This window comes from Mus pahari, chromosome 12 (assembly GCF_900095145.1).
Source record: "Mus pahari chromosome 12, PAHARI_EIJ_v1.1, whole genome shotgun sequence".
Classification (NCBI taxonomy): domain Eukaryota; kingdom Metazoa; phylum Chordata; class Mammalia; order Rodentia; family Muridae; genus Mus; species Mus pahari.
This window is the reverse complement of record NC_034601.1, coordinates 77,156,097-77,175,266: the sequence shown is the minus strand read 5'-3', so window position 1 is coordinate 77,175,266 and position 19,170 is coordinate 77,156,097. Positions and strand designations below refer to the sequence as shown.

Sequence of the window (19,170 nt, the reverse complement as noted above, 5' to 3'; positions counted from 1 at the left end):
AGAAAGAAAGAAAGAAAGAAAGAAAGAAAGAAAGAAAGAAAGAAAGAAAGAAAGAAAGAAAGAAAGAAGGAAGGAAAGAAGGAAAGAATGGGAGAGATGGGAGAGTCTTTTACTGGGTACATATTTTTCTAACTGCAGATTTCCTGAACAAGAAGGTGAGGGCATCTTTAAATGCATATTTGGAATATCAAGGGTGAAAATCGTTTAACAATTTTATGATGAAGGCTATAATGAAGGCTATCGGAAAAGCGGTTCTAACAGTTTTCTTTTTCATCTTTGTACTCTACTGACCACAAAGGCTCTAAATACAAAGGTGAATGCTTCCCTTATACAAGATTTGGGTCTTTAACATGACCTTTAAGAATGAATGGCCACCTCTAAGTCTGTCTCCACCTCTAGTTCATTAGTTTAGGTACCTTAGTTGAATAAGGGTCCTCCCTCAAAATTACTTTATCCTTTCAAATTGCCTTGAATCCACCCTACTCTTCCAAGAGAAAAATACATCTCTACAGCTGCAAGGGAAAGGATGTCCTTTCTTCACAGGTCTGGAGATCGATTATATGCCCATTGACCTCTAACACCTCATTTCTCTACTAAGTTCACTGTCCCTTTGCTTCAAAGGCTCCTCAAAAACAAAACAAAACAAAACAAAACAAACAAAAAAACCTCTTGGAGGAGAACAACTACTGTTAGTCTTATGAAGTGACCATGTCGCTTCAGCAGATTCTTCTTGGGGCCTTGTGCCCCAAGAATGATCATGAATATCCAAATTGGTCATGAATATCCAAATGCCATCTGATGGGCATTGTAAGCATCTTTTTGAAGATTTCCAAGCTAACTTCCTCTGAAGAAGCAGTTGTCTGAAGAATTAAAACCTATCCTTGTCAACCAGACCTGCATGCATGGATTTTGTGTCCCCTTCACAGCTATTTGAAATCTGGGACTGTTAGTTGTGATGTTTCAATTTAAAATTTCCTAGAATTGCAATGTCATGCTCCGTCACCTGCGATGTAAGTGCCTTGTACATCTCTATGTAACTTATCATTCCAGTTCTCGTCGGTGCTGACAAATTGCAGGCTGACATTAAACGCCTTCACCTAACTGACTGGTGACACAGGCTTTAAGTGGACACTGTGTTCGCTGGTTGTGACCTTCAGTGTGTGTCACTTTCTCCCTGAAAAGCATCCAACAGTCCTCACATTGATCTCCCTTTTTAAGCTCTGCCCAGCTCTGGAGAGGATGTCGGAGCTAAGATTTGCTCATGCACAGATCTTCACCCTTTCCTGGTTGAATTTGCTTATATGTGTCTTTGGTAGCAATTAAGTTAGATAGCTAAATTTAGGGAATCTTAAAAATCACAGTGTGATATGAAATAATACACTAAATGATTTATCAAATTGGGCTAAAAAATAAACTGCCTGGTTGTCATAATTTAAATTTTTTAAGTTTATAGACATTACCACTGCATGTGACAGAAACAAAAGCAAGACACTTTGTTCAGACCCTCAAAGTGAATTTGATATTTGCCACACCTACTATAGTTTATACCATAAATTAAAACCACACCCTCTCAATGAAGTGAAAATCCCTTGAGGCAATAATAAAAATGCCTTTGGAAAGTGCTATTTATATTGATTTGAAAGAAAAGATCCTGACTCCATTAAACATGAGTGAGTATCTCAGAAATTATAGTGCAAAAAGCACATACTGATACATTTAAAACATGCAGTTGACTAAATATCCTGTTACAGAGATTTCATTGGGCACCCTTCCCTCTCTCTCTTCTCATGACATATTTCACAACTCCAGCATGAAGTGTCCAAGCACACTCCACTGTACTGAGCATTAAAGCTTCTACCTTGGAGAAGTCCAGGGACTGGAGGGTGAATTCGCAATATGTGCTGGATAGATTAAGTAATTTTGAGTAATCCTAATAAATATGTTTTCTGTGGATTGTGACACTCTTTAAAAAAAAATCTCTGCATACCACTCCAAAATTAGAGAGGCCCTTGCCAGTCTTGCTTCTCATCTCATTGGGGATGCACCTCACAAACTGTGATGGATTCTGATGCTACTGAACAATCCCTTCATGGAGTTATCATGGAGAGGCTTTTCAGAGAAATCTTGCTTGCCCAGTCAATTCTGTAAATGCTGTTGAAGACAACAACCAAATAAATGGCATAAATATGTGGAGAATTGGAAGGTCACCGAACCATAGTCACTTCATTTCAAGCACAAGAGTAGTCAGCTGCGCAGTGAATAATTTTGTTATGAGGTGTCAGTGATTTAACAAGTTGGCCCAAAATAGCTGGAATGTGGTGTGAAGGATTTCATCTCTGTTGGGCTGTGCCGCTCTGCACTGACTGGACTCCTGATCACATGGCCAACATTCCTGCATTTTCTGTATAAGAATCTCAGAGAAAAGTGACCCATCTGTTCTATTGTCTTATACAAGATATTGGTGGTGTTATATGATTCTGAAAGCTATGGTGAAATAACTAGTTACATGAAATCTTTAGACTTTGAAATTTACAGAAAAAAAATCAATGTAATGGATGGAAAAATGAATGGATTGGAAAAATGAATGGAAAAATGGATGGTAAAATGAATGGAAAAATTTCTATCAAGTAACAAGACACAATTTACTCAGATTATAAGGATCTGAGGATACTGACACTCTAAGAATTAATATCTGAACAGGTGAGGGGACAATGGTCTAGCAACAAGTATGGGAGGGTTATGTGCACACATATCCTGGCCCTGTGCCTTAGAACCATTACTCGTCTTCCTAGAATCGAGTTCTTCACCTATCGCTAGTACTTCATAACAATGATGTTGAATTTTTTATCCAAAATGCAATAGAGATAAGCATACTTTCAAAAAAGGTTCTTTAGGAGACTAGTAGCTCTCTGTTTCACTAAATATAATAAACAGAAACACGAAGAGGGCTGATATTTTAGGCAGCAAGAAATCCACTATATATTACTTTTATTTGCCTTTGCCTCTTGGGCCATCTCTGAGAACTATATACTTGAAAAAGAAAATAGAAGCCACTGACTTTCAAAAAGTGTCTACTGTTTGCATCTTGCATAACACTGAGTCAAACCCAAAGGTTTTAGCAATGGATGCTAGAAATGCACTTTGCTCTGCTGGGGTTTGTAGCTGACCAGAGAAGGCAGAATCCTAACAATAAAAATAATTTGTGGTGCGACTATGACATAATCCCACAGAAGCCTCCCAAATTCTTGATTCTAAATAAGGTTTTACATGTCAGTGAGCATATGGGAACCACATGGACTTTGGGATTATCTCCTTCTTCATTTATTTTTCTAATTTTCATCCAAATGTTCACCCAAAGCAACTACTTCATAGCAGCATGCGGCTTTCATATGCAGGGGGATAAGTCTGGGTACGTAGACTGTTAAACTCACCTTAGTTTCAGTGCAAAAAAAAAAAAATGCTAAAGAACTTGTTAGGTGGAAATAGACACTCAGAATATTTGGTAATTGGAAGTCCTCTTCTCCCTTCCATCATTTGCCCTCTCTCTTCTCTCCTCTAGGACATCTACTTGGCCTCTCTCATGACGATTCCAAATTCTGTGAAGAGAACTTCGGCTCTACAGAAGACAAGCGTTTAATGTCTTCAATCCTTACCAGCATTGATGCATCCAAGCCCTGGTCCAAATGCACTTCAGCCACCATCACAGAATTCCTGGATGATGGTCATGGTATGTAGGTTTCCAGACAACATAGGCTTAGGAAAACAGGTTCAGATTCTTAGGGGCTTCCCACCATGATGACCTCATGATGCTCAACTCACCCTGTGAGACAATGGTTGTTGAAAAAGTGTCCAAAAAGAAGCAAGCAAATTGATTCTCTCTTGGCATGCAACGCTAGCATTCTTGGTGGCATTACAGCTATGGTATTTTTGCTGTTGACTTAAGAAGTTCAAAAGGGAAACAGTGTGGGAGACCACACAGAATGTCTAGCAGTGGCAGCCCTGGGAGTCTGGCTTTTATTTCCTCTGACACCACTAAGTTCCTGTGAGAGCATTGGCAGACATTTTGGTTTGCATGATACTAATATGACTCTCAGAATTATTTGTTGCATATCTATTACAGGGCTTCGGTTAAGGTGTAGGACGTGATGAATACCTTTTACAGCAACATAAAACTAGACAAGGAAGCTCTCCAGTTATTCAATGACTAGAAAATTTTGAATTCATCCTGACAGCAGATTCTCCTGGAAGTGGAGTAAAAACTACAAATCCAAAATAAGCCAGCCCATGGTGGGGAAAAAACTTAAAGAACTTCAAAGGAAAATTGCTGGCTTTATCCTTGTAAGGCAGTTCAAGAGCATAGCACACTTTATTAAACTCCATAAGAGTAGGGTTAGTGCGGTAAGTCACAAAAAAGAACAGAGGAAGTCATAATTTCTAGAAATAATAAATCCTACTCCATAAGTAGTCTTAGAAACAAGCTGTTGCAAATTTCTTCTTGTCCTTTACGGTTTTAACATCATAGAAATATGGCAAGCAGGACACTCACAGTTGGAAAGAATCCTTGAGGACATACATTTCTACTTCCTCATCTTTCAGAAAAGCAGACATTCTGCCTTCTTTCTGCTCTCTTAAAATGGGTCTCTTTCTGAAGCAGGTGGCTAAGTTTTGGATTTTGAAGATAATAATCTCCATAAAAGGATCTAATGAGAGTCATTGCTCAAAGTAGCGTCAAGGCAATCAGTGATAACCATCTTCACCCTGAGTTTCACGAAGTTTTGCTCTACAAAAACCTATTTCTTAATGTGTTAGGCATTTTGAACTTCAACTAAACAGTGCCAAAATAATCAACAGATTAATTTAATTTCAAACAGGTGGATGTTTGCTACAAAGTGTTTTTTATATCGTGTAGCCAAGATGTGTTCATTACTTCATGATTCCCTATATTATAGTTGAACTGGTGAAGCCCTTGTGGATACTCGAATTTGCATTTCATAATCTTAAAAGCAATCTAGTTCAGCCTTGTGTGGAAGTTCTCAAAATTTCAGCAGCGTGGTAATATAAACCTGCAAACCTGCCATTCTTTTAGCAGAAGCCATGATTGTGAAGTCCACAACAGCCTTGGATGCAGAGCAAAGTCATGCCTCAAAAATGGATAGATGATAGATAGATAGATGGATAGATAGATAGATAGATAGGCAAACAAATATAGAAATAAATATTTTATCAATAATATATATATATATATCATAGCAGAAATGAACATTTAAATACTTAGAAACAATACTAATATGCATAGACCTTTCATTTAGACTAAAAAAATGGCAACTCTTTAGTTTGGTTATAGCCATATCCTGGAGTGAATGATCCCCTAGTCATCTTTCTCTCAGTGCTGAACACACAGAGAGTCTGTCTCTAGTAGCATCTTAACTCTGCTCCCTTACTGTTTTTAAGAAATAGCATGAATATTTTATTTTAAAATTATATATTACACATTCCAAAAGGCTTAGCTCAACCCTGAATCTCTAAGTGAATGGATCAAGTTGCTAAGGCAGCAAATTCTTATGGCCAAAGTAGGTCAGGTCTTCAGCCAGCGTGCGCATTAGCTCAGCTGCAGTGCTGTGTGGCCTTGTGTTCCTTTGGCTATGACTTGAGAATAGAGCCTTTATTTCATGTTTGTGGATCAAGATCTTACTTTAAGGACAACTATGCTTCCTGCATTGTTTCAATTTTAACAGTATTTTTATATTTTAAAGGGCCTGTACTCTGATTAGTTTTTAATTTCCATCAAACTACCCTACATTTGCATCAGTTTCTGTTCAAAGGGGCTTCAGAAAGAGAACATCTAAGAACACAGTCATAGTAGAAATAGATATATTCATTCTCACTAATACAGATTGTCAGAGTCTCCAAGATGTGGATTAAATAAACAAGGGAATTGCGAGAATTCTTTGAACAAAAAATTATATGTATTTTCTTATATAATCAAATCTAGATATTTCAATATGTTGATTTCTGTTAGGTGGTCTTTCATTTTAACTAAGAAAGAAAAATTGTATGTTTTCAATCACTTCTAATGATGAAAGTAACTTCAATATAAGGGAAGGTGGTGTGCAGCCAGAGCCAAGCCATGGATCCTGTTGAGAGGTCACACAGAGATATTTTATTCTAGTAGTACTCGAGCTTTTTTTATTCCAGTACTCTAGCTTTGCCATTTAAATGAGAGTTCAAAAAAATTAATAGCCTGGTAATTTTGATTTAAAAATAGGTACAAGACAGTTCAAGACAGTGTCACCATGGTAGCAGGAACTGTCACCCCCCCCCCCATTTTATGATTGGGGTGTTAATTTGAACTACAACCATAGGGAATCAAGGAGAAACCCCAAGCCTAAATTGATATAAAAACAAGCACACAGGCCCACATTTGCTCAAAATTAACAGATTACATCACACCATCGTTTACCACTTTTTTTTTTTAACCTTTCTTCATAGGAAACCAATGACGTGACCATTGGCAACACCTGAGGCCATGCTCAAATGAGTTGATTTGACAATAAGGAAGTAACAAAACCAGGAAACTGCCCACCTAAAACCAAAAGCCAAACCAAAACAGAAACAACAACAAAACATGCAAACAAACAAACCAAACCACATGGTGGCCTGGTACCATTTTCCTAAATAGCAACACTGTGACTTCTACCTGTCTTGCTAATGTCATTCCTAGAGAGTCCTGTAGACGCTGGCCAGATACAGTGGTGATTTATACAGTGAGAAGAAGGACTTTCAGGAAATTTACTTAGGAAAGTTACACTGAGACACTCAGAAAAAAGGCAGAAAAGCATCCCATGTTTAGGAAAGTATTGTCACCAAAACATGTCCGGTGTTTTGATGGTACCCGAAGAGCACGTGATCTGGACGCACATTCGATGTGATATCACCTCCTTCTCATTTGCTTCTCCAGCGGCGTTAAAGCAAAGAGAAGTTAGAGTTGAATTAAACTCAAAGCATTTGATTTATTTTTTAAATTATTAGGCATAAGTAGCTGGACATTTGTAGCGCTCTACCACTGCGAGATTTGAATTCATTAGTACTGAGTGTTTCCTGATTTAGGTCCAAAGAGAAATGTGAAGTGGCTCGGATATGGCTGGGAAGCCAAAGTGCACACTCTCAAGTAACTGTATCTGGAGACTTGTGATTCAGAACAGGAGTAGCCGTGCCTCGTGGGACTCCCCCACACCCCGGCCAAGGGCTTTGCAGAAATGTTGCAGTGTTTGTACAAGTTAGCTGGCTGGGAAGGCAAGCCTCTGACATAAGGGTAAGCAGGGGCAGAGAAATTGTGCAAAGGATGCAGGGTATTGAATTTCCTTTACCAAAGGCTTCCTAACCTTCAGTGAGGTTCAGCGAGATAGCTTTGTTTGCTGCATCTGGAAGTCCTCTGCCAGATAATGAGAAGGACCGAGTGGGCACAACTCAAGAATGCGAGCAACCTGAGCTAATAAGAGAAACGTAAGGAAATTATCTCACTGCTTATTTAAAGAACTAAGGGTACAGCCACTCGACAAGCACAGAACTTTGGACAAAAAAAATACTGGTGGAAAGCTATGTATCTGGATTCTTTATCAATTTCCAATAGTAGGTATACATATAAAGCCAGATTTTAAGGTAATATGAAGAAATTGAAGCCTTTTATAGTCACATCTTGATTTTTTCCATAATAAGTATGCTTTTTGAAAATATGAACAAATAATACATACTCTAAGGCCACGATGAGCTATGACTTAAAGCTTAACCTCACTCCCTCACTGTTATGTACAATGATGAATATACAATTCTCCCTCCCGCTGCAGACTCCAAGAATGACTTTTGTCAGCAGCCTCTGTTCCTTTGACAGTGTTTATGTTCCTTTATCACTAGACCCAAAATGCCTTCTCAAAGAATGGGAGTACTTCTTACTACTCATGATTGACATCTATCCAAAAGCCCCAAAGAAAGCCATAAGCTCGAAGCTAGAAACAAAATGGGAACAGCAAAAGTTGTATGAGGTTCAGATGCTTCTTCAGGATTATTTATTGGGTGTTTCCAAGCTATGGATATTTGGGTCAATGCTCAATCTTATACCCAAGTGCTGAAAGAAGATAGGAAGAAACAGCTATGGTGCTGAAAATAGAATGAGGTAAAATCATTAAAAATTAGTTCTATAATTCCTACTTATCATTAAGAAAAAGAACAGCCTGAGATTCCTGAGCCTTTTAGGTTTTATTTCCTGGAGGCAAGCTGTAACTTCCATCATTGACTGGTGGGGTGCAGAGACCTAGGAAAAACAACCATATTCTTTCATTCACCCATTTTAAATGACTCTTTAGAGTTTTAGTTGTTGGCCTTATTTCAGACTTTTAACCTTGTATGCATGGGAAAGCATGTATATCATGTGCATAGGTGTCTGCCAACTTTCCTTTGTAAGTATCCATCTTATATGCACCAAAGGAAGAAAGGAGGGAGAGAGGGGGAAGAGGGGGAGGCAAGGAAGGCCCGGTGTGGCAGTCTAGAATAGAACAAAGGCCAGGCAGAATTTCCAGCTAATAGAAACATTTTAAATATGAAGGAACTAAAAATAGGAATAGATGGGATAAAGAAAAAGTCAACAGTTGGCTGGATTCCAATAAAGGCAAAGAAATTTAAATGCTGAAAGAGTAGTCATTTTCTCATTTCAGTCTTCCTCCATACCATATGCACATTTCAAAGTGGAAGACATAGATCGGATAATCCATTATTACATCACTTTTAAATACTCTGTACAGTGGATTTCATAGCCAGGCATTGTAGTGCTTTTTGTCATTTCCCGGCATAAGGTTTCCATGTGGTAGAGATGTCTGTGCTGTTTTGTTAGCAAAGGAAATCATTACATATAAAATCATTACATATAAAAAACAAAGCCACTGAAGCACATGCTACAGAGTAAGCAGAAATGAGTGCAGAGACAAATCTTTATAAAAAACAAAATAGCAGTAAGTTAGTCTCAACTATTCAAAGAAGAAAGTTGCTTTATTTTCAATAAGAAAATGTCATTTCCATGTGACTCCTAGAGAGACTGTTATGTTAATTGCTCTGAGTTAAGTTTTGTAAAGGCATTCCATCTTGAAGCATCCTTATCAGGGACGGGTTCCAAGCTGCCTGCATTCTACATTCCTCAGCAATCCTCATCTCCTGTAATGTAGGGTGGGTGTCAGTGGGAGTCTTCCCAGCTAATACCTTGTGAGGAAGTCTATGGTCTATACTTTTTAGGGAAAGAAAAACAAAACAAAAAACAAAAATGTTCTAACAGCAGTTTTTGAGGACTTGGAAAGCATTCTCGCTGACTCTGAGATTTGTTGACAAAGACATTTGTTGACAACTTACTAACATCATCAATCTGCTAAGGCTCTTCTGGTTTGCACAGCAGCCAGTTCATGCAGCAGTGAAGATAACATTTTTTTTCCCAGAGTTCCAAAGTGCCTGCTCTTCCTCTGTCCCATAAAGAATGTTTAGTGAGGTTTTACTATCATTCTTTCCTATTGACTTGATGTTAATGTTTTTCTTTTAACTTGATGTTTTTCTCCCGGAGCTCACTTTGGCGAGATTCTCATTTTTAATGCTTGTTCTGGCTGACCTTAAGAAGCTTTACCTCTTCAAATGCTCTGGCTCAGTTAAATGGAAATTTGCTATTTATTCATTTTCATATAATACCTCTATCACAGATGGACAAATAGGTGTATGTGTTCTCTTTCTAGCCAGTTGATTATACAGTTGTAAAAAATATTTGCAAAACATTCCAAACATGCTGAATAGATATTTTCTCAGTATAAGGATTTGAATGTAGAAGAATTTTTTGTTGGACAAATGTCATTGACTAACATATATAGTTCAGTCGAACACAGAAGCAACTATCATTATTTTGTCTATTTCTGTCCTGTCTCTAATTTTTCAAAGCTAATTCTGTCCTTACAGTACATAGTGAAGAAATAAGCATCTCGCAGATCTCATAAATGAGTTAGGGAGAGGTTAACTAACTTGGCTAAGAGTACGCAAACACATGGTATTTTACCAGGATTAGACTTTAGGCCAGCTGTTCCTTGCATTAAGCACAGTCTCTGTCACTTAAAGGATCTGTACATGTGTCAGCCCCTCAGAAAGAAAACTAAGACATCTTTCTATAGGACTGACAGAGACAACATGGTATGTAGCCCCTGAGCACAAAGCCCTAGTAACTATGTAACATTGGGTAAGGCATTGACAGTTTATGTTTCTTGGTTTATTTTTAAGATGAATTAAAAAAAAAGTCAACCTCCTGGGATTTTCACGTGAATTAAATATATGTAATATATGAAAAGAACCCTGAATGTATATCAAGTGTTGCTATTCTAATTGGTGTAATAATTATATAATCAAGTGAAATAATGATAATTAAAAGCACAGAAGCCAGGATGCTTCCATGAGAGAGTATACAGTAAAGAAAATGATTTCAGATCACCAGGTCTGGCTTCTTAAGGAAATATTTTAAGTAAAAAGAAGTTCCAGCTTTTGTGAATTCTCTATAGCATCTCACCTCCTCCCATCGATGCAATGCACTAAGACCCCAACTGCTTTAGCTGCCATTCTAGATACTCAACAAGCCCATAATAAACTGGTTTAACAGAAGTCCAAAGGTAAATAATAAATTAGAACTTCTCTGGTTCAAGTTACCAAAGATGCTTGCATTTTATCACTACTTTATTCTAGAGATCTTGAAAACTTTTTCTTGCAAATTTTACCACCTTAAATAATAATAATAATTAGAAGAAGAAGAAGAAGAAGAAGAAGAAGAAGAAGAAGAAGAAGAAGAAGAAGAAGAAGAAGAAGAAATACTTATTTAGTCTCTCTTTTACTTTAGAGGAATATTAAGGAGTAGAACAGGGTATACCCCCCCTTTTTTTTTATTCTTGACAACTTATATGTGACTTGAGCATTCTAGACATTCAATTAGTGCTCATTCAATGAGTGCAAAAGTCAATAATGAGCTCAGATGTCATTAAGTCTGGGTGACTAGGAGACAGACTATGGGCACATGAGGTGAATTAGCACTGGTGAGTCAGACGTCGTCCTCTTGCTCAGAGCTGTGCAGGTCATAGTTACCATGGCGCTCCCCATTAGAATTTCTCCAAGACCCTCTATATTCAGCGGTGTATTACAACTATTACAAAATAGTCATTCAGGACAGTTGCACTGGCAACCTGACATCAACCATGACAGCCAGTCCAAGAGTGCCCCGACTCTAAGAGAATTCTAGAACCCAAACAGATGGCCAGCCCTGCCCCCTGCATTCCCAAGGGGACCACTCTACAGACTCGTAGGTCCTGAAACTTTACTTCTTAGGTCCCTGATTCTAGCAATTTGAAACCTAAACCCACGTTGATTCTAACCCTTGATTATTCTCTTAGGCAACTGTTTGTTAGACCTACCACGGAAGCAGATTCTGGGTCCCGAGGAACTCCCAGGACAGACCTACGATGCCACCCAGCAGTGCAACTTGACATTTGGGCCTGAGTACTCCGTGTGCCCTGGCATGGATGTCTGTGCGCGACTGTGGTGTGCTGTGGTGCGCCAAGGTCAAATGGTGTGTCTGACCAAGAAGCTGCCTGCTGTGGAGGGCACTCCCTGTGGGAAGGGAAGAATCTGCCTGCAAGGCAAATGTGTGGATAAAACTAAGAAAAAATATTACTCGGTGAGTGGCTTTCTTGTCAACTGAAGCCTAGAGACCCAACACAGGAAGTGAGTTTCCAGGCATGCATGGTCATCACGATCACAGGGCTTTATTTCCCGGTGAAAAGATTTTTGTCCTTCAATAATCTATCAAATTTCATCTCCTCTCCACTGCAGCCCTGCCTGTAACCAATCAAAGGAAAACACACAAGTGACAGGGATTTCTTGGCAAATTCCATGATGTCACAAGTAAATCCAGATTGACAAATTTCACAAATAAACTGAGATCAGCACTCAACATGGAGCCTCTACAGTGCTTTTATGGAGGCTCACTTTTAAAATCCTTAAAGTTATCAGAACGTGTCTGCTGATCAGTAAGGAAACAGTGGTGGGGCCGATGCTATGGTCCTTGTTCCTATCCTGTAAGATCCCACATGGTCACTTTCTCCCAACAGAAAATGTATGTAATGTTAGGAGCTAAGGTGCCCTTGAGGCTGTGCCCAAGAATATGATCACAATGCAGAAGACAGTTCTCATTGCCTGTGTCCTGTCAGATACCCTGACAAAGGTGCAGGAAGCTTATATTTCCTAGTCAAAATAGCTCATATTATCACAGCTAACATAATCTCTCAGCTTCCTCCTGCAGTGTCTCCATAGAAAGAAACACAAAGTTTGGTACCTAGCCTTGTCTCTCCACACAGGCTGAAGGTGCCTTGCATTGTCTGTCACGCCTAGTTGAGTATTTAGCGGAACCCAGCTCAAATGCATTCACGTACAAAGCAGAGTCTATCAGACAGAATGTGTGATGTCAACAAACAGATCTCAGAATGTAAGGACTAAACAGAAAGAAAGAAATGTCAATGTCCAGCATCAAACAAAGGTTTCAGCATGCCACATTTTTCATTATTGGTCCAAGAGGAAAGTCCAAAGAATGTTAACAGCTATCTGTGGCTATGAACAAGAGTTCTACAGTATTAGAAGGCTCAGGAAATACAGTGCCTGGAGAACACAGGATGTAACTCTTGACATGTGTTCATTATGTAGGGTGACACTTTAGATCCTGTGCCTCTAGAAATGAGATCCTGAATAAAATGACCTGCTTAGCATTGGAAATGGACTGCAAACCCTTAATTGGCACATATGTATCCACTGGGATGATATACACAAGTGACTGTAATATACGTGTGGGATATTTTTTCCAAACAGAGTTAATATATCTTCTGTTTTCTATTTCAGACATCAAGCCATGGAAATTGGGGGTCCTGGGGTCCCTGGGGTCAGTGTTCTCGCTCATGCGGGGGAGGAGTGCAGTTTGCCTACCGCCATTGTAATAATCCTGCACCTCGAAACAGTGGCCGCTACTGCACGGGGAAGAGGGCCATATATCGTTCCTGCAGTGTCACACCCTGCCCACCCAATGGTAGGTATGCTGCCCTCAGGTGTCAGTAACCACATACGTCATGCATTATCCCTATTTTCATAGAAATAAACAAGGACGGCTGGAGAAGTAGCATTAATATCATACTGGCTAGAGCAGGCACTCATGTGCAAGTCACTAACAAATATGGGGGTGATTTTTAGTTTACTGTCACAGACAGCAGTGTCTCCAAGAGATGGGAAGACAACACTTCTGTTTTTAATTCTGCTTATCTGAAGGCAGCTGAAACACTAGTGCATAAAGAACTCAAAAGAACAGAAATCATTAAATTTTATGTTCAAGTTAATAAGGTATGAATGTCAAACGTTATGTTTTCTAGGTAAATCTTTTCGCCATGAGCAGTGTGAAGCCAAAAATGGCTATCAGTCTGATGCAAAAGGAGTCAAAACATTTGTAGAATGGGTTCCCAAATACGCAGGTGTCCTGCCAGCAGATGTGTGCAAGCTTACGTGCAGAGCTAAGGGCACTGGCTACTATGTGGTCTTCTCTCCAAAGGTAACTGTCTCTCTGTGTCTGGAGCAGTGGGCATGCTGGCCAGATATTACTTCATAAAGTTCTATAAACTTACTTTACAGAACAGTGTTCTAAATTACACTGTCATTATTTTCGGGACAGTTAGATTTGGGAAGGTTTTGTTTTGATATCTATAATTTCTGTATTTTTCAAACTTTACACAGTGGTCTAAAAACATTTTAACAGAACCAGCACATGTTTTAAAAATGAATTTTTGGAAAGTGTAGCTCATTTTCTGGGAAAATATAATGTCAACTTCAAAATAACCTAGAGAAGAATATGCGTTTTTCCAAACAAGTTTTGTGAGAGGACTATTGGGAAGAAAGATTGCTATTTTCTGGATACTTGTTTAATTTATGTGTTCAATCGACCGAGGTTGCCTGTTTGCATTCTTTCTGCTGGCCCTCAGGGCTTCAGTCCTTTTCCCTCACCCAATAGCAGATCAGGTTCCACTCTACCCCCCCCCACACACACACACCCCTCTGCCCTGTCCACTTTCTCTCCCAGGTCCCTCTCTCCCTCCCTACTTGTGATAGGTATTACATAACTCTAAACTTTCAAATTTGCTGCTAAACTAACAGTTACACAGCAAAGAATCTTTGTGTTTCCAGTGCTCAGATCTCTACAGGAGCAACAGTCCCCCACTAAGTTAGAAGATTCTTCTCACTCATGTAAAAAGGCAAGGTGAAGCAGTGGGATTGTGTCTTGAATTAAAAAAAAAAAAAGGAAATTAATAACTTGAATCACCAGGTATATTATGCAAGAAGTTTAAGAGAGAAAGATATAACCGGTATTCTTCCCAATAAAAATGTATTATGCATATTCTAGAATCTTCTAGAAACTAAGTGGTTGATTGTTTTTTGTTTTTCTTTTTTTTGGATGGGTTAGTTTTTAAGATTTATTTTATTTTTTAATTATGTATGCATGTGTGTTCATGAACGTTGTCATGTGCACATGAGAGCAGGCACCTGGGAAGGCCAAAGGTATTGGATCCCCCATGGAGTTGGGGTTATAGGCTGCAGTGAATCACCCTTTGTGAGTCCTAGCAACTGAAGTTGGGTCTTCTACAAGAGCAGTATATGTCCTTAACCAATGATCCATAACTGCCTTATTTTTCAGTGTAGAATTTATTACAATAAGAGTTCACAAATTACAACTTTCTCTTTAAGTAAAGGAATCAAATCCTTGAGCCCAGATATCCCTATTGCTGATAACGTTGTCATACGCAGGTTACGGATGGGACAGAATGCAGGCCATACAGTAACTCCGTGTGTGTCCGAGGAAGGTGTGTGAGAACTGGATGTGACGGCATCATTGGCTCAAAGCTACAGTATGACAAGTGCGGAGTGTGCGGAGGGGATAACTCCAGTTGTACAAAGATTATCGGAACCTTCAATAAAAAAAGGTAACAAGACAGCACCCTAGCACTTCTGCGAATTAAATGAGGTTTTAGACTCCTGCAAAGCTGATACAGGAGACAGGGTACCTCATCTCTTTGTAGGAGAAGGTTTAATGTCGGTTTAGCAATGCATTCTACATATCAACCGGGGAGGAGAAGAGCTGACAAGGGCTCTGTGGTGAATATGAACTTTAAATGTCTCTGGAAGCAAATAAACTATAACAACAATCATGGAGGGAGATTTTAGGATTAAAGAGCAAAAAGAAAAAGTAGGCACTGTTCTTTAAAGTGGAACCAACCCAGCAAAGCTGCATTTTCTAAAGCCTCGCATGATTGGCCTTATCTTGATTTCATAATTTTTTTTTAAGTTTTATTTTATGTGCATGGGTGTTTTGTCTACCTGTACATCTGCATACCATTTGTTTGCCTGCAGCTGGAGAAGGCCAGAAGAAGGCATCTGGTCTCCAGGAACTGAAGGTGTAGGAAGTTGTGAGTCACCATGTGGGTGCTGGGAATTGAACCTGAGTCCTCTGGAAGAGCATACAGGGTGCTCTTGACCACTGAGCCACCCTTCTTCTTCTCCTTCCATGCTATTTTAATTTATTCTAGAGTATTTCATACATTTCTACAATGTATTTTGGTCATACTCACACCCAATCTTCCAGCTTCCACTGCACAACATTGTGATGCCTTCCCAACCTCATGCTTCCTCCCTCCTCCCTTCTTCCATTGCTTCCAGTGGACTTTTTGGTTGGTTGGTTTGGTTTTTTTGTTTGTTTGTTTTGTTTTGTGGATTTTTTTGAGACATGGTCTTGGTATGTAGTCCAGGGAAACCTTGAACTCTCAAACATCTGCTCATCACCTTGCCTCTGTGCTGGGATTCTGTGTGTGAGATGCCACTCCTGGCTCTCTTTACTATGTTTATAGCAAACCATTTCTCACTAGAGAGTGTGTTTTTCTTCAGAAAACATTTCTCCCTGCAAAATGTAAGTTAATTGAGGCATTGTGACAATGCTCCCATTTTACAGGGAATGATCTGGTTTCTGTCCACTCCATAAGGACAGACACACAGAAATGTCTCCGGGTTCCATATCTTTGCTTTAAAACACATGTGACCATAAATTACAGTTTCTGGAATCAAATATAACACTGTTGTCTGAAGGATGCCTGATTTGACTAAAGGGTCTGACAGGCCCTTGCTGGGTGTATAGGTAGAGTGCGTGTGCATGCTGACGCAGCTACTTGGTTTTCTTCAAATTGTCAGCGATCTGCTGACCACATCAGCAGCTTCATTAAAAGGACTAAAGTAGTAAACTAGTTTGACAACCTTAAAATTATGTTCCATATGATTGAGAAACCTGAGGAACTACTCTGATGGTAGATGCATGCTATTAATCTCCCTAAATATTAACATCAGAACCATTTGGACATAATGTAGCATCATACCAACTCTGAAGAGCCAGTTATATTTTTATATCCTTCTATATCTAAAATATGCAAGAAAGCTTATAGACTAGCACCTCACACTTTTGTTTTACAAATGAGAAAGTTATTAAAACTTGAAGTTTGGGATTTATATAACTCACCATAGTGGGTGAATGCCAAAACCGAGCAGAGCCTACACCTAGGATCATGGGTATGGAGAAGACATTTTGTGATATAAGAAAGGAAAGGAAGAGAGAGATAGAAGGAGGGCAGGCAGAAAAGGAGGGAAATGTGTAAAAGGAAGAGAATTAGGGGGAGAGTAGTTTTAGAAACTACCACAAAATTGAAGAACAAGGTCTTATCTTAAATAATATTATAACAATAAAGATAATGAGCCCAGATAGACAGAATCATCGGCACCTCATGGAAGTCTGCTCTCCCTATGACTCGGAGGTTCTGACATCTGTGAGACAGACACTAGCATTCAGACAAAGGAGTTCCTTTGAGAAAAAGCTTCCTGTCCAAATCAGGAGATGTGAACTTAGATTTTTAACATATAATCATGGACCTAGGAAGAATTAGAAATTACCCAGCTTAATCTCACAACACTCAATCTGCACATGCAATGCTACTTCTATTTAAATAACTGAGAAATGTTTGAGGACATATTAACTAATAATGTATCTTTAAGCTTTACTATAGCCACTTACAAGAGCAAATATTTTGGCAAAAGATGAGCCCTTCTCTTTGGTTTAGTGTCACAGTACTGAATTAGCATTTGTGCTAGAGTTCGACAGGGTTGTGGACATAAGAGATATTTGTTCCTCCTGTGCAGATGATGATGTATCTTTCAAGACTGGCTTATGGCTTTAACCAATTAAAACTCCTCAATCATTTTATCATATTGTTGGTGAAAACGAAACATTCAAAAAATCACAAAGTCTTAAAATCATTTTTTTCTTAGAATCATAGTAAGTACCTATGATCTAGTGACAAAATTTTGCCTTCCATTTAACTTCTCATCCCCAGAAAACCTAGTAAGGCTTCTAGAGGCAGAGCCTTAGTTTGTTCTAACACCAGTTCAGTAAAGAACTAAACCTGTTTCAAGAAGTCTGCATATTGTAGCAATATAAAGAACTCCAAGAACATCCCCTGTAGCATGCCCTGAAAGACAAAGATTTGCCAGACCTGGGGTACAGAATTGAGGCCTACTAAAATATTTGCTAGTGAGTCCAATATAAGAATTTAAAAACACTAAGTATTTCCATGAGAGAAACTGAGACAGATTTGGCTGCGTATACTCATATATAGCCTGCTTATACCTGTGCTGGAAGAACATAAAATATCTTTGTAAATGTGCTACACATGTACAAATGTGGTACAAATAAAGATAAAATGATCATATAAATCTCTAAACCCAATTTTAAAATAAGCATGGGTTGCTAGCATCCTTCTAATTTTAAATATCTCAACAGAAACCTATAAAATGTTATATCATATAGCAATTTTATTTTGTCCTACGGGAAAAAAAAGTTTAAAGCCAATTTAAACTTAAGCTCTTGAATACATTAAAGCTCTGTGTTGAGATGGGGGGAAAACGTTTAGAAAAGTTCTATTTGTTTATCCACATATAGCCATATTCTAATTCTATCTCACTGTGTCCCCTTCTTTTCCCAACCTCTCACCTGGACATCCCGGCCTACAGCAAGGGTTATACTGATGTTGTGAGGATCCCTGAAGGAGCAACCCACATAAAAGTCCGACAGTTCAAAGCCAAAGACCAGACTAGGTTCACTGCTTACTTAGCCCTGAAGAAGAAAACTGGCGAGTACCTTATCAACGGCAAGTACATGATTTCCACTTCAGAGACCATCATCGACATCAATGGTACTGTCATGAACTACAGTGGGTGGAGCCACAGAGATGATTTTTTACACGGCATGGGCTATTCAGCCACAAAAGAAATCCTGATCGTGCAGATCCTTGCCACAGACCCAACTAAAGCGCTAGACGTCCGTTACAGCTTTTTTGTTCCCAAGAAGACCACTCAAAAAGTGAACTCTGTCATCAGCCATGGCAGCAACAAGGTGGGACCACACTCTACGCAGCTGCAGTGGGTGACAGGGCCATGGCTGGCCTGCTCTAGGACCTGTGACACAGGCTGGCACACCAGGACCGTGCAATGCCAGGATGGAAACCGGAAATTAGCTAAGGGATGCCTTCTCTCTCAGAGGCCTTCTGCTTTTAAGCAATGTTTGCTGAAGAAATGTTAGCCTGTGGTTTACTCTAATGCACACACACACACACACCAAAATAACAGGTGGATCATCGCAGATACAGCTGTGGTGAAGACAAGGCCTACCCAAAGCACAGAACGTCATGCCTACATGTCATTGTCACCATGAGTCAAATTATGGGCAGAATCTGCTCTCTGCGACCAAAAGATTTACTCTACTTGGTGTAATGATGGTGACCTTGGAATAGAGAAAATGTGGGGGTTATGGAACATCCCTGGGCCTACACAAAGGAGACACACAATGATGAATGTAGAATCGGGGACATTTGAAGATGGCAGAGAAGTCTTGTCACCTACCTCTTATAGAATGTCTTCAAAGGCATCGTGATCATGTTCAGCCATGACACACAGCTTATTTTTACTGTTTGTAAATGCATCTGCCCTTAG

The 19,170-nt window shown here is 39.2% G+C and overlaps 1 protein-coding gene across 1 annotated transcript in view; it reads left to right on the top strand.

Moving 5' to 3' along the window:
* The window catches only part of Adamts5 (ADAM metallopeptidase with thrombospondin type 1 motif 5), a 37,712-nt gene extending 18,929 nt beyond the window's left edge, over positions 1 to 18,783 (top strand). The window contains exons 3-8 of the mRNA XM_021209507.2: positions 3,560 to 3,727; positions 11,451 to 11,734; positions 12,949 to 13,132; positions 13,470 to 13,645; positions 14,893 to 15,068; positions 18,193 to 18,783. Coding sequence (XP_021065166.1) covers positions 3,560 to 3,727; positions 11,451 to 11,734; positions 12,949 to 13,132; positions 13,470 to 13,645; positions 14,893 to 15,068; positions 18,193 to 18,760 — 1,556 coding nt within the window. The 3' untranslated portion in view covers positions 18,761 to 18,783. The remainder of the gene's footprint in view (positions 1 to 3,559; positions 3,728 to 11,450; positions 11,735 to 12,948; positions 13,133 to 13,469; positions 13,646 to 14,892; positions 15,069 to 18,192) is intronic.
* The last annotated feature ends 387 nt before the right edge of the window (positions 18,784 to 19,170 follow it).